Source organism: Stigmatopora argus, chromosome 2, assembly GCF_051989625.1.
Source record: "Stigmatopora argus isolate UIUO_Sarg chromosome 2, RoL_Sarg_1.0, whole genome shotgun sequence".
NCBI lineage: Eukaryota > Metazoa > Chordata > Actinopteri > Syngnathiformes > Syngnathidae > Stigmatopora > Stigmatopora argus.
Window position 1 is genome coordinate 24,115,399 of NC_135388.1, and position 14,945 is coordinate 24,130,343.

Below are 14,945 nucleotides of genomic sequence, written 5' to 3' on the forward strand. Positions count from 1 at the left end.
TACTTTATTAATATTTAATATTTCTTAATACATTCCTTTTTACTTTACTTTGTACTTTATACTTTTTACTTTAATGTTTTTACAACTTTCCTTGGTCTGTTAGCCTGGCTTCTTTCTGCTACTTCTTTTTTGGAAACATTCAGCCATGCCTACGCTGTCATACACATGGGACTAGCTGTTACAATACGCAGCAGAAGGAGCAACACCTCAATGCCGCTGGAAATTCGGAGCTGGACAAAAGTGCCGGGAGAAGAAGCAACACTTCTGACCAACCATTCCTTCATGGGATAAGATGGAAGAGCTGTCGGCGCTTACCAGGCCTGAAACGGAGTCGAGGAGTTCTACTCTGCTGCTGTTGTCTTCAGCTCCAGACTACTGAGGAACTGTGCGGATAAGCTTGGAAGAGTGACTCTGCATATTCTCTACCTCGGTCACAGTCTGCAGAAGTTCCCCATCTTGTGGAAGACTTCCTGTGTGTGGTTCCAGTTTTTGTCCAACTTTACAACATCTTTTTGAGTCTGTATCCGTTTTTGCTACCGCAACCAAGATGGCGCCAATCAAGTGGCAGCTGGTAGCGGTAGCTCCGTCCACTCTTGCTCGTTTTGTGTTTTTGCTGCTTTTCTGTCTAAATGATTTGATTTGGTGATTCCTAATGATCCCATTTACTTTGATTTGCTTTGCACTTTATGCTTTTGCTTTGTTGTTCAGCGACCTTTGCGACTACTGTCTAACGCAGGGGTGTCAAACATACGGCCCGCGGGCCGGAACCGGCCCCCAAGGAGGTTCGATCAGGCCCGCAGGATAATTTGAAAGTGGAAAAAATGCATAAAAGACATGGAATTAATATTTTTAATTCGCTGCAATTCATGGATTATCCGCTAAGGGGCGCACTCTTTCCATCAGAGTAGAAGACAAGCCGCATCACTGAGACAGACACTTTCTTCATTACACATTTAAAATCACTCTCCTTAGTTTGTAAGGTGGACGCAGGGATTTAGATTTTATATGTGCATGTGTAAGTGGTTTAAAAATTCCTTTCTTTAAAAGTCTCATTTAATCTTAAAGTGCATTACTATATTTTTCAGTACCAATTAAAGTTTTGTGCCTTTGTACAATCAGTGGGATCAGTTCCAATGCATATTTGTGAATGATAAAAGTAAATTGCACATTTGTCTAAGGAAATATGAGGTCTTTCATGAAATGTTTTGTAAAAGGATAGTTCATTAAATTTCAATATTTTCCTAATTTTCTTGTGCTTCTTTACACCAAAACAAAGGAAAGACATGATATTTTGGTTATTTACCACTGACATCTCCCTAGGCCGTATGTGGCCCACGATGCGAGATGAGTTTGACACCCCTGGTCTAACGTATAACTATGCCTTTTCTGTATATGCATTCTCACCCTCTTGCTACTGTCACGAAATTTCCCGAATACGGGATAATAAAGTTATCCAATCCAATCCAATATTCAACCTTTTGCCGTGACAAAAAAAACCTTTTTTATTTCCGTGTTTTTTTGCATGTTTATCACACACATTTTTCAGTTCTAAAACCACATATTATTACACAAAAACAACCCAAAATTCATCTTTTTAAAGTATTTATTTCAAGGAAAAAAATAATTCACAACTCTTTAGAACAATGTGAAAAAGTGTCGTTTTGTTGTTTTTTCCCCCATGTTTGCCCTTATTCCCTGCATTTGGGTCCATCTCTCTATTCATGCCGGTTCGCCAGCATTTCGTGAAAGAAGGATTGGATTGGATAACTTTATTCATCCCGTATTCGGGAAATTTCATTGTGACAGTAGCAAGAAAAGGCATAGTTATAAGTTAGACAGTACAGTTAAAGGCCGCAGAACAACAAAGCAAAAGCAAAAAGCACAACGTACAAAGCAAATCAAAGTCAATGGGATCATTAAGAATCACCAAATCATTAAGACAGAAAAGCAGCAAAAACACAAAATGAGCTACGAGTTTCGGTAGCAAAAACGGATAGACTCAAAAAGACGTAAAGTTGGACAAAAACTGGAACCACACACAGGAAGTCTTCCACGAGATGGGGAACTTATGCAGACTGTGACCGAGGTAGAGAATATGCAGAGTCACTCTTCGGATGCAACCAACTACGGACGCAGCGGGCAATGTGTCTGCCTGCCGCCTGTTTCCACCCTGTCCCCGCTCACCATTCCATGGTCTCATTGTTTTTTTGTCATCTTGTCATGCAGCCATGTCTTTGCTATGCCCCCCCTACCAGCCCACCTTCATACCTTTTTTTAAGATTCTGACTTTTCCTAATGGGAAGGCCCCAATTTAAATAATCTCCTTTCTGACTCTGACTCCGATTATGATTTCATCCCCTCATTCATTTCATCCTCCAGGATCCCGTCCCAGTGGCTCGAAGATCCCTTCTAGGCTCTGCGGCTCCCCGTTCCCGTCCGCAGCACCAAGTTCCCGTTATGCCCCCACCCTAGTTCAAGTGGGTGCCCTCGACGATGAGGATCCCTCCACAGCTTCAGTTCACTGGTCTTTCATCAGGTAACCCAGACATCTGTCGGACTACTCATGTGGACTATGCTCGGGCCCTCCTCTGTGCCCCCCTGCTCCCGCCCTACTTTGGAATTCGGACGTCTTCCTTAAGGGAAGGTTCTGTTGTGTTTTGCGGTTATTTTTCCCCATGTCTGCACTTGTCTGTCTTGTCATTGTGTTTGATCAGTGTTTTCACCTGTTGTTGTATTCAATGTTTCTCAGCCTATCCGCTGGCTCGTATGTCACCAAACTGTTCTCCATGTCTCACTAACCCATGTCTGTGAATGTAAGCCTCCCGTGTTTATCCATTTCTTGTTGCGTCTTTGACATTTGTAATTTTGGATTCCCTGTTTTGGTTTGCACTTTGTTTCTTGTTCATGTTATTTAAACAATTTTGAGTTACCACCGCCCTGTCTGGCATCGCCATTTCCTGCATTTGGGTCAATCTCCCTTCTTTTCACGTCAGCTCGCCAAACTGTTCTCCATGTCTCACTAACCCATGTCTGTGAATGTAAGCCTCCCGTGTTTATCCATTTCTTGTTGCGTCTTTGACATTTGTAATTTTGGATTCCCTGTTTTGGTTTGCACTTTGTTTCTTGTTCATGTTATTTAAACAATTTTGAGTTACCACCGCCCTGTCTGGCATCGCCATTTCCTGCATTTGGGTCAATCTCCCTTCTTTTCACGTCAGCTCGCCAGCATCTCGTGTCAAAACGTAATTGTCCCCTTAAAACTAATAACGGGTTCTGCCACCGTTGACACAATAGCTGGAGGAGTGATAATCACAGCGAGGCCTCTATTTCTGGATGTTGTCCTAGGTTGTTTTGTGAGTTCTGATGTCTGGTTGATCTTCACTTGAAGACATTATAGCAGGGGTCTCAAACTTGCGGCCCGCGGGCCAACTGCGGCCCTCGGGACGATAATTTGCGGCCCCCGTCTTAATATGAAAGATTAATGTTCGTGCGGCCCGCAAAATTGATATGAATGACACTTGTGTTCGGAGCAATGTTCCCTCTAAGCTGCACGCGTGCGCAATTGCGCACTACTCTCGTCTTCTCTGCGCAGTAGCAATCATATGGCGCGCAGTAAAAAAAAAATCGATTTTTTTTTAATTTTTTTTTTTTACCCCTTTCCCCATGATGGCGCCGTTTAAGTGGCAGCCAGTGGCAGTAGCTCTGTCCACTCATGTTTTTCGTGTTTTACAGCATGTTTTACATGAAAAATTAGAGGGAACATTGACATGCACCTGCTTGTGGCAGGTGTGATACTGGTGTGCCCATAGCGAGCAATGATGATGTCGTGACCGGATGATTCGCCTAAAGACGTTTCGCCGACGGACGTTTGACAGACGGACAGGTCGTACTAGTATTTGTTAGTTTAATGATTAAATACAAATACTAGTATTTGTATTTAATCATTAAACGCTGTTTTCAGCTGGATTTGACCGAATTTGAGAGCATTTTGAGCCGTTTGGCGAATGGACGTCTATAGACGTTTTTTTGCCTCCATCGCGATATCATCCAGTATTTGTATTTAATCATTAAATGCTGTTTTAGGATGGATTTGACCCGATTGCTGTCATTTTACGGCTCGGTTCTGCTACATCTGCCTGCCCAAGAGTGCTTATTCCCGGACTGCCATGCCCGCCCAAGAGTGCTTATTCCCGGGCTGCCATTGATGGTAGACGAACATTGATTTTTACTATAATTTGGACAACACCGGCGGCGGGCCGGATTAAAAATCCTAACGGGCCGTATATGGCCCGCGGGCCGAGGTTGAAAAACTTGTACACACACAATCCGGCGGGGCGAGCGTTCGAATCCCGTTTCGGCGAAACCTCTGTTCGGCCGAATGAACGTTCGGTGGAAGGTCCATTCGGCGACCTGCCCGTCTGTCAAACGTCCGTCGGCGAAACGTCTTTAGGCGAATCATCCGAGTACCGATGATGTCGCTCACACTGGTACTCATTGCGCTCAGGGAGGTTGTCTTTCTGCTCAGACCAACAAAAAATTAGAGGGAACTTTGGTTCGGAGCTGAATGAACCAATCACGGTGAGGTATACGGCTCTGGAGGGCGGGACATCGGCCGGGCTGTACAGTGCCTCGCTCACTCACTCATTCATTCCTCCAATCAGCTGGGCGGAGGAGAAGCCGTGAGGCCGATCACTCCGCTCGGCGCGCACACTCCTCCGCTGCTCTCAGCATAGAACTGAATGAGGCGCTATGATCCGTGATCCAGCCTGTGTCAGTGTCTGTAGCCATCTCCGCGATTGAAACGGAGAGCGAAAGTGCACATGCGCCACAAACCCGCGCGACTGAATGTGAAAGATCAACCCGAGACTCATTTCAAGTGGAAAAACATATTACAGAGCCCCAGAGATGTCTCTTTCAAAGCCTGCCGTGAAGAGAAAGGTCGGTGATGAGCACAGACAGTTTCAAGAAAAGTGGGGAGTGCAATATTTCTTTGTTGAACACAGGGGCACCCCGACGTGTCCCATTTACACTGAAAAAGTTGCGGTGCACAAGGAATACAATTTGAAACGTAATTGTACTACGAGACATGCTGAGGAGTACGAAAAATACCAGGGAGATGAGAGAGCCAACCAGGTTGCCAGTCTTAAAACACGTCTTCTGAGGCAACAGGATTTCTTCAAGAAGGCTACCAAAGACAGTAATGCAGCAGTCAAAGCTAGCTGCGCCGTTTGTGAGTTGATTGATCCTGTGCTAAGTGATCCCAAATGGCTCATGGACTTGGCTTTTCTTGTTGATATCACACATGAGCTTAATGTACTGAACAAGAAGCTACAAGGCCAGGGGCAACTTGTCAGTGCTGCCTATGACAACGTGAGAGCATTCTGCCCTAAACTTGTGTTATGGAAAGCCCAGCTCTCTCAGACAAACCTTTGCCATTTCCCAGCATGCAAGGCTCTCGTGGATGCAGGCACACCATTCAGTGGTGAGAAGTATGTTGAGGCCATTTCGAAGCTACAGGAGGAATTTGATCACAGATTTGCAGACTTCAAGACACACAAAGCCACATTTCAAATTTTTGCGGACCCCTTCTCCTTTGATGTGCAAGATGCCCCTCCTGAGCTTCAAATGGAGCTCATTGACCTGCAGTGCAACTCTGCACTCAAAGCCAAGTTCAGGGAGGTGAGTGGAGAAGCAGACAAGCTTGGGCAATTTTTGAGAGAGTTGACCCCCAGCTTCCCTGAACTTTCCCGAAGGTTCAAGCGGACCATGTGCCTTTTTGGGAGCACATACTTGTGTGAGAAGCTCTTCTCCACCTTGAACTTCAATAAGTCCAAGTACAGGTCCAGACTTACTGATGAGCATCTTCAAGCTCTACTGAGGGTCTCCACTGCTTCCTCCCTCAAGCCAAATGTGACTATGTGAGAAGAAGCGCTGCCAGGTCTCTAGCAGCAAGGAGTAGGCAAGAGAAGCCGTGTTCAGAATATTTCATGTTCAATGTTCCATTCAAGTTCAGAAAGTTAAAGGTTAAAGAGCTGTTAATACAGACATTTGAAACGGAATAAAAATAATTCATTTTCTCTACTTAGCCAGCCAGTGTATATCTACTGTATGCTCATTAGTATTATTTGGTTTTGTATTACTGATTGATTTATTTTTTATTCATCTTTAAGTTAATTTATTTAATTCATTATTTTTTGTTAAAAAATAAAGATATTTGATAACGTTGGAATGTTTTATCAGTGCTTTTCTTGTGGAAATCCTGATGCGGCCCAGTCTCACCCAGACTCGGCCTCTAGCGGCCCCCAGGTAAATTGAGTTCGAGACCCCTGCATTATAGCTAGTCGACTATTTCTAAGAAAATATGCCACTGTTCCCAGATTTCTCCAATTTTATAAACAGACTCTGGACAGTGGTTCTCCGGAGTCCTATAGTCTTGGAAATAGCTTTGTAACCTTTTCCAAAGTGGGAGTAATCAATTATTTATTCTAAAATTTCTTTGGATCACGATCATGGTTTGTTCTTGAGATCCTGTAGCCGAGTTCACTTTGTGCGACATTTTCTATTTTAAGTTATTCTTTACTCAAGAAATGAGGTGTAAATCAGGTTTGGGTGGGGTCGGGGAAAATGATCCCGGCTTTTCTAAAAATATAGTAAGAAATGTTACTGTGAAATTTGACAAGCAAGAACGATTACCTTTTCATATCGGGCCAGATAGTTTTGGTCATTTATGGCCCCTTGGTAAACAAAATTATCATTTAGAAACTGCATATTACAAGGAGTGCAGAATTATTCGGCAAGCTCTGTTTTTGATGAACCCAAAATATTCATTTATATTAAAGTGGAATATTTTGGGGAGTTGGAGTGGGGCTTTTTAGTTTTAGCTATTTTCAGAGGATATCTGTGTGTCTGTGTGACTATTACTGTGCATAATTATTAGGCAATTTGACAAAAAACAAATATACAGTCGGACCTCTACTTACGAATACCTTTAGGTACGGAATTTTCAGGTTACGAAACCTTTTGAGATGCAAATAGCGCCTCAAGATATGAAAACAAGATCCAAGTTCCAGAAACGTCAATACACTTCCCGTATCCGTTATTTTATTTTGAAATTTTCGCGGATGCAATGCGTCTTGCTTGCCAATTTCACTACACTTGACTGGGCTCTCATTGGCTGTCTTACAACAACTCTTATCTTATTTTCTTATCTTTGTTTGACCGCCATTCTTCGTTGTGTGCTTGAATTTATGCTTGGATGAAGCTGTGGCCGAGTGCCTTGGACAGACTCGCAGTCGAGTGAACCGCAGCCTGCTCTGGGCAAAATTGTGTCACGGTGCACCAAAACGAACTCTCAACGGAAGAGCTGAAGGAGCAGGAGTTAATGCAACGCGCAACAATACATAAGGAATTCAAGGACACCGCGGCCGAGGAGGAAGCAGCAACCATTCCAACAGCACAAATAAGAAAAAATATCTTGTGCATTTAAAAAAACTATTAAAAGTCTACAAAGGCATTTTTTAGATATATTTTTACCAAAATGTCCGTCAACAAGCACTGCCATAGGAGAACTTAAACCAAAACAGGTAAGAAGTGGTGGCGATAAATAAAATGGGTGAAACATTAGATGCTGAAGAAATCATAAATCGTTAATGAGAAAGATTAAAATTTCAATGAAATGTTGTTTTGAATTCTGTAGTTTATGTTTATTAGATGGGTGTGCATGTATTCGTGTGCTCTGTCTCTTTTGCCTAACTTTAACTTCCTGACATTTGTGCACCTGCGCTTCAACACAAAGAGATTTTGCATGTTTATTATTCATTTTAATTGCTTATTAAATAATTTTACAATCATTTTCTCTCATTTCTGTGTGTCTTTCCTACAAAATTGGACACGGTCAATTTTAAAGGGTTTAGTTGGTACCGTATTTACTCGCATATAAGCCGTACATTTTGTCGTACAAAAAATGATGACTGAATCGAGGGTACGGCTTATATATGCATAAATACAAGACAAGCACGAAACTGTAAGTTGACGACGCTATAAAATGGTGACGTCACAACGCAATGGCGCCGTGATGTCATGGCACTATGCTGTTTCCAGGCATGATGTAAGCGAATGCGGCCGATACGGTCATATATTCAAAAATTGAGAAAAGATAAACAGATAACGCGCTCAACAAAATGTATTTTGACGTCTATGAATGAATGTCCCGGGGCAGCCATCTGAGCTAGGGTGCTGCCGTCTAAACCTAGTTAAACGTGCTCTGCCTGGCCAGACGCAAGTAACCTTGAGTTTAAGAATAAAACAAAATCCCAATTGAATTTTTTTCTTTTTATTTTTTTGTTCGAAAGTGACAACTATTGGAGTAATATGATCGAAATAATTTTGATATTTTGACATTAGAAGGAATAAGGCTGCCACAACATCTTAAACTTCTGGTAAGAAAATTGTAATTTCTGTAATTAAAAAGAATCCGTTTCTCATCAAGATAGACTTATTTCTTTTTTCAAATTGAATTATTTTATATTTTGCATTTACAAAGACAGGCATATTAACTTCCTTATGATATTGAGCCTAATAATTTGCTTTTGATATATACAGTACCTTAGAAAGACCACGTGTGATGATTTTTTTAAGATTTTCCCTTCAAAGTAACACATTTGTACTCCATATTAAAACCATGAATAAGGGGGTAAAAAATGGGAAACCGCGCGGCTTATACGCGAGAAATTGTAAAATTCAACAATTTTAAGGGTGCGGCTTATACGTGCGGCCGGCTTATATGCAAGTAAATATGGTATCTCCTCTATGGGTCTCAATAGTGAGGTTGGCGGGGTACGAAGCCATGTTTGCATAATTGCCCCCGGGTCAAAAAAACCCATTAACATTTCTTATTGGAAGTGGAAAAATAATTTTTGGGAAAAACTGGGGCCCAAATTCAAAAATCGAGCATGTAACATCGTAGAGCCGTACACTTGCAATTGTTTGTTCAAAACCACATTCAAATTGGATGTACGGTGTGGTCTCCAATTGACCCTAATAATATGCTTTTGATTCATACAGTAGAAATACCACTTGTGATGCTTTTTCTTAACATTTTCCCTTCAAAGTAACACATTTGTACTCTTATAAAAACCATGAATATGAAGGTGAAAATTGGGAATCAGGGGGTTTATATGGGAGAAATTGTAAAATTCAAAAAGTTTAAGGCAATTTTAAGGCTGCAGCTTATACGCGCAGAGGGCTATTATGTGAGTAGTTTAGTGAGGACAATAGAACGAATATGAGAATTTACACAAAGCACTGCTCAACTTACGAAATTTTCCACTTACGAAAAATTTCTGGAACCAATTAACAACAAATATACAGTTCTAAGATTTAAAAACAAATCAGTGACCAATATAACCACCTTTTTTGGCAAGGGCATTCAAGAAATCATAAATCGTTAATGAAAAAGATAAAAATGTCAATGAAATGTCGTTTTGAATTATGTATTTTATGTTTATTAGATGTGTGTGCATGTGTTCGTGTGCTCTGTCTCTTTTGCCTAACTTTAACTTCCTGACATTTGTGCACCTGCGCTTCAACTTGAGATTTTGCATGTTTATTATTCATTTTAATTGCTTATTAAATAATTTTACAATCATTTTCTCTCATTTCTGTGTGTCTTTCCTACAAAATTGGACTCAATCAATTTTATAGGGTTTAGTTGGTACCGTATTTACTCGCATATAAGCCGTACATTTTGTCGTACAAAAAATGATGACTGAATCGAGGGTACGGCTTGTATACGCATAAAAACACGACAAGCACGAAACTGCAAGTTGACAACGCTATGACATGGTGACGTCACAACGCAATGGCGCCGTGACGTCATGGCGCTATGCTGTTTACAGCCATGGCGTAAGCGAATGCGGCCGATACGGTCATATATTTAAAAATAGAGAAAAGATAAACAGATAAAGCGCTCAACAAAATGTATTTGGACGGGTACTCGGATGATTCGCCTAAAGACGTTTCGCCGACGGATGTTTGACAGACGGACAGGTCGCCGTTTGGACGCTCTGCCGAACGGAGGTTTCGCCGAAACGGGATTCGCGAGCTCGCCCTGCCCCCGGGTGGTGTGTGTACATGTTTTTCAACCTCGGCCCGCGGGCCATATTCGGCCCGTTAGGATTTTTAATCCGGCCCGCCGCCGGCGTTGTCCAAATTATAGTAAAAATCAATGATTCATTTCCCTTTTCCGCTCATCACTCTCAATTTATTAGTCTACCGTCAACGGCAGCCCGGGAATAAGCACTCTTGGGCGGGCATGGCAGCCCGGGAATAAGCACTCTTGGGCGGGCATGTCAGCCCGGGAATAAGCACTCTTGGGCGGGCAGATGTAGCAGAACCGAGCCGTGAAATGACAGCAATCGGGTCAAATCCATCCTAAAACAGCATTTAATGATTAAATACAAATACTGGAGCTCTTTGGACATTAGAACCGAGCCCAGGGAAGTGAATTCCTCGGTAAAATGTGGCGATGATGTCGCGATAAGGCAAAAAAACGTCTATATACGTCCATTCGCCAAACGGCTCAAAATGCTCTCAAATTCGGTCAAATCCAGCCGAAAACAGCATTTAATGATTAAATACAAATACTAGTATTTGTATATACAATACTAGTATTTGTATTTAATCATTAAACACTCTAAATTGCCCCTAAGTATGGGTGTGGGCGTGAATGTTTGTCCGTCTTCTTGTACCCTGCGATTGGCTGCCAACCAATTCAGGGTTTCCGCTGCCTGCTCCAGCAACATTTGTGACCCTTGTGAGGATAAGTGGTATAGAAAATGAATGGTGAAAAATGTCTTCAGCATTTGAATTGATTGGACATGGTGTTTATTTCAGAGTTATTGATTATTTTTATCTATTCTTTTTATAATACTTGAGATGCACTCATAATGTTTAACTTCAACATGAGTGGTTGTGCATGGGCTGTGTGTATTTGAATAAATATTTGTTTGTGTGTTTTGTTGCTTACCTGGACTGTAAGTGGTCCAATTGAACTTGCAGGTTCTCAGTCTGCTCAACCTGTTCATCCAAAGACCTCTGGAGTTTCCTTGTCTGGTTATGGGACTCATCCAGCTAATGCAAACACATGTACAAGTTTTTTTTACCCACACAGTATTCTGTCTTTTTTTCCTTCGCTTCATTTCATTCACTTTTTTTTTCCAAAGATGGCGCCGTCACGCGGCAGCCGGTGGCAGTAGCTTTGTCCACTCTTATTTGTTTTTTTGTGTTTTACAGCCTTTCTATCTTTTTTATTACATTTTAAAAATGTTAATTAATTAATATTTAATATTTCTTAAGACTTTCCTTTTTACTTTACTTTGTACTTTATACTTTTTACTTTGATGTTTTTACAACTTTCTTTGTTCTGTTAGCTTGGCTTCTTTCTGCTACTTCTTTTTTAGAACCATTCTGCCATGCCTACGCTGTCATACACATAGGACTAGCTGTGAACAATATACAGCAGAAGGAACAACACCTCAATGCCGCTGGAAATTCAGAGCTGGGCAAAAGTGCCGGGAGAAGAAGCGATGCTTCAGACCAACCATTACGGAAACGGAGTCGAGGGGTTCTACTCTGCTTCTGTTGATTCTTCAGCTCCAGACTACTGAAGAACTGTGCAGATTAGCTTGGAAGAGTGACTCTGCATATTTTCAACCTTGGTCACAGTCTGCAGAAGTTCCCCAACTCTACAACGTCTTTTTCTTGAGTCTGAGAATCTATTTATGTCTAAAATGCTTTTCCTGTATCTGCATTCATGACATTTATTGAATACGGGATGAATAAAGTTATCCAATCCAGTTTTTAACCTTGTCTCTAAACCTTTATGTGCTTTTTCTATTGTTTAAGTGTGGGTCTCAATGCACAACTCATTCCAAGTCGGAATCAGTAGTTATCACAGTGACTTCTTGACCATGACGCGAAATTCCCACCTGAACTGGGGAGGAAAAGGCAAATATGTTGAGGTAGGAAAGCATATCGAAAATGAGGGAGGTAATGTAAATATGCCCTCATGGATTGTGCCATGTAAATAGTTTATTATTTTCCACAAAACTGTAAACAGCCATTCCTCGCCATTTTGCGGCCTGAAGTTTGCAGCTTCAGTGCATATAAGTATTTTCCTCAAGTATCCACCAAAAAAAATCCAAAATTCACCCTAAAACTCGCATGTACACAAGCGGAAAGCTGATTGGCTAAGACGCATGATGCTATAGAAGAAAGAAGACATTGAGTTCATTCAAGTTTTTTTTGGATTTTGTATCGCGACACATTTAACAATTAAGCATTTGGCTCTGATCAGTATTTCAAGTGTGGTGCCGACACATAAGTGACATTTCACAAGCACTTGTTAAGAGTCGTACCTTTAATAAGACAAGAGACCAAGCCTATCTAGGCTTCATTTCGGCACCCTATGACAATAATGACCCTCGTGGAGTTTGTGTGTCCCAGTGATCCTTGGAGCTATGTTGTCTGGGGCCTTGTGCCCTTGGTAGGGTCACCCATCGCAAATTGGTCTGAAGTGAGGGACCAGAAAAAGCAGGGCTCAGAAGACCTTTTATGATGAGAAAAACTATTGAATGCCGTATTCCCTCGCCCGGACCCAGGTCACCGTGGGCCCCACTCTGGAGCCAGGCCTGGAGGAGGGAGATGATGGCAAGAGCTTGGTGGCCGGGCCCCATGGATGTAGGCCGGGCGGTCACAGCCCTAGGAGATTATGTGGGTTCCCCTTCACATGGGCTCACCTGTGAGAGGGGCCAAAGAGGTCGGGTGCGACAACGGGTGCGCCGACAGCTGGACGGCAGCCAAAGGAGGGATCCTTGGCAGTCCGATTCCCGGCTGCAGAAACTGGCTCTCAGCACGTGGAATGTCACCTCTATGGTTGGGAAAGAGCCTGAGCTAACTGCCTGAGGTTGAGAAATTCTGGCTCAATATAGTCAGGCTCACCTCTATGCACAGCTTGGATTCTGGTACCACTCCTCTTGAGGGGGGTTGGACACTCTTTCACTCTACGGTTACGGTGAGAGGCGCCGAGCATACGTATTGCCACACAGCATGGTGCCTGTTTGTTGGGGTTTACCCTAGTAGACAAGAGGGTAGCATCCCTCCGGCATTAGGTGAGGGGACGGGACCTGACATTTGTTTGTGCATACGAACAACCTCTTGGAGTCCTTGGAAGGTGTCCTGGAGAGTGCTCCTTCGGGCACTCCCTTGTTCTGCTGGGGGAATTCAATGCCTACGTGCCCAATGACAGTGAGATCTGAAGGAGATTGATTGTGAAGAACGCCCCCCTGATTGGAACTCGAATGGTGTTCTATTGTTGGATGTCTGCACTCATCGTGGATTGACAATAATGAACACCATGTTCAAGGATAAGGGTGTCCGTATGTGTACTTGGTGCCAGGACACTCTAGGTCGCAGTTCGATGATCGACTTTGTGGTCGTGTCATCGGACCTGCGGCAGCGTTTCTTGGACACTCGGGTAAAGAGAGGGGCAGAACTGTCAACCGAACTCCACTTGGTGTTGGGTTGGCTCTGATGGTGGGGGCAGATGCCCGTGGGCCCAGTGGACCTAAACATTTCGTGAGGGTCTGCTGGGAACGCCTGGCGGAGTCCCACAAGTACAATTATCAAAAAGTGTATATTTATTAAATATTACAGTATAAGCATGTCAAAAGTCTGTAATGTATTAAAGTCTAATTATAATGTCTATATTTAAAAATATAACTACTTTAAATACTGTACTCACAGTGAAATTAGTTCCTCATCGCTTAATATAAATAAATAAAAACAGATAAATGGGAGTTTAAGTCCAAGTCCTTTGTCTTCTTGTGGCAATGGGTCCATTGTCCGCGATTTTAGCGGGATTACTGTACTCCCCTGACTAAACATATGAGGAAACAAAATGACTTAAAAACACAATTTTCTGTTATAAACGAATCTGTCAAAACAGGCTTTGTTCTTTTTTTTTAAAACATGATGACGGTCGAACTTGTTGACTAAAGCTGGGTTTTCCATGAAGCCAGCCAGCAGGATCCTCACATATGCGATCCGTGTGAAGCCTGGCATTTTCAGTTCGTTTTTAAAAATCTCCGGCATCCTCTTCCCCAAAAATTGTCGCAGACCTGGCTCGCAGCCGAACCATCGACCGACGTCTGGCCCTGGCTGTGTTTGGGATCATTGTCATGCTGAAAGACCCAGCCACGTCTCATCTTCAATGTCCTTGCTGATGGAAGGAGATTTTCACCCAAAATCTCTCGATACATTGCCCCATTAATTCTTTCCTTTACACAGTTCAGTCGTCCTGGTCCCTTTGCAGAAAAACAGCCCCAAAGCATGATGTTTCCACCCGATCCTTCACATCGGGTATGGTGTTCTTCGGATGCTATTCAGTATTCTTTCTCCTACAAACACGAGAACCTGTGTTTCTACCAAAAGGTTCTATTTTGGTTTCATCTGACCATAACACATTATCCCAGTCCTCGTCTGGATCATCCAAATGCTCTCAAGCGAACCGCAGACGGGCCTGGATGAGTACTGGCTTCAGCAGGGGGACATGTCTGGCAGTGCAGGATATGAGTCCCTGGCGGCGCATTGTGGTACTGATAGTAGCCTATGTTACTGTGGTCCCATCTCTCTGTGGGTCATTGACTAGGTCCCCCTGTGTGGTTCTGGGATTTTTGCTCACTGTTCTTGTTATCATTTTGACGCCACGGGGTGAGCTCTTGCATGGATTTTTTTTCCCAAGATGTCGCCATCACGCGGCAGTCAGTGGCAGTAGCTCTGTCCACTCTTATGTGTCTTTCGTGTTTTAAAGCCTTTCTATCTTTTTTTATTACATTTTAATATTTCTTAATAAATTCCTTTTTACTTTACTTTGTACTTTTTACTTT

The 14,945-nt window shown here is 42.6% G+C and overlaps 1 protein-coding gene across 10 annotated transcripts in view; it reads right to left on the bottom strand.

Moving 5' to 3' along the window:
* Positions 1-14,945, bottom strand: part of ccdc102a (coiled-coil domain containing 102A) — a 155,644-nt gene that overhangs the window by 16,111 nt on the left and 124,588 nt on the right. For all 10 annotated transcript variants that reach the window (XM_077619538.1, XM_077619518.1, XM_077619529.1 and 7 more), the window contains one exon: positions 11,027-11,130. In XM_077619538.1, coding sequence (XP_077475664.1) covers positions 11,027-11,130 — 104 coding nt within the window. The remainder of the gene's footprint in view (positions 1-11,026; positions 11,131-14,945) is intronic.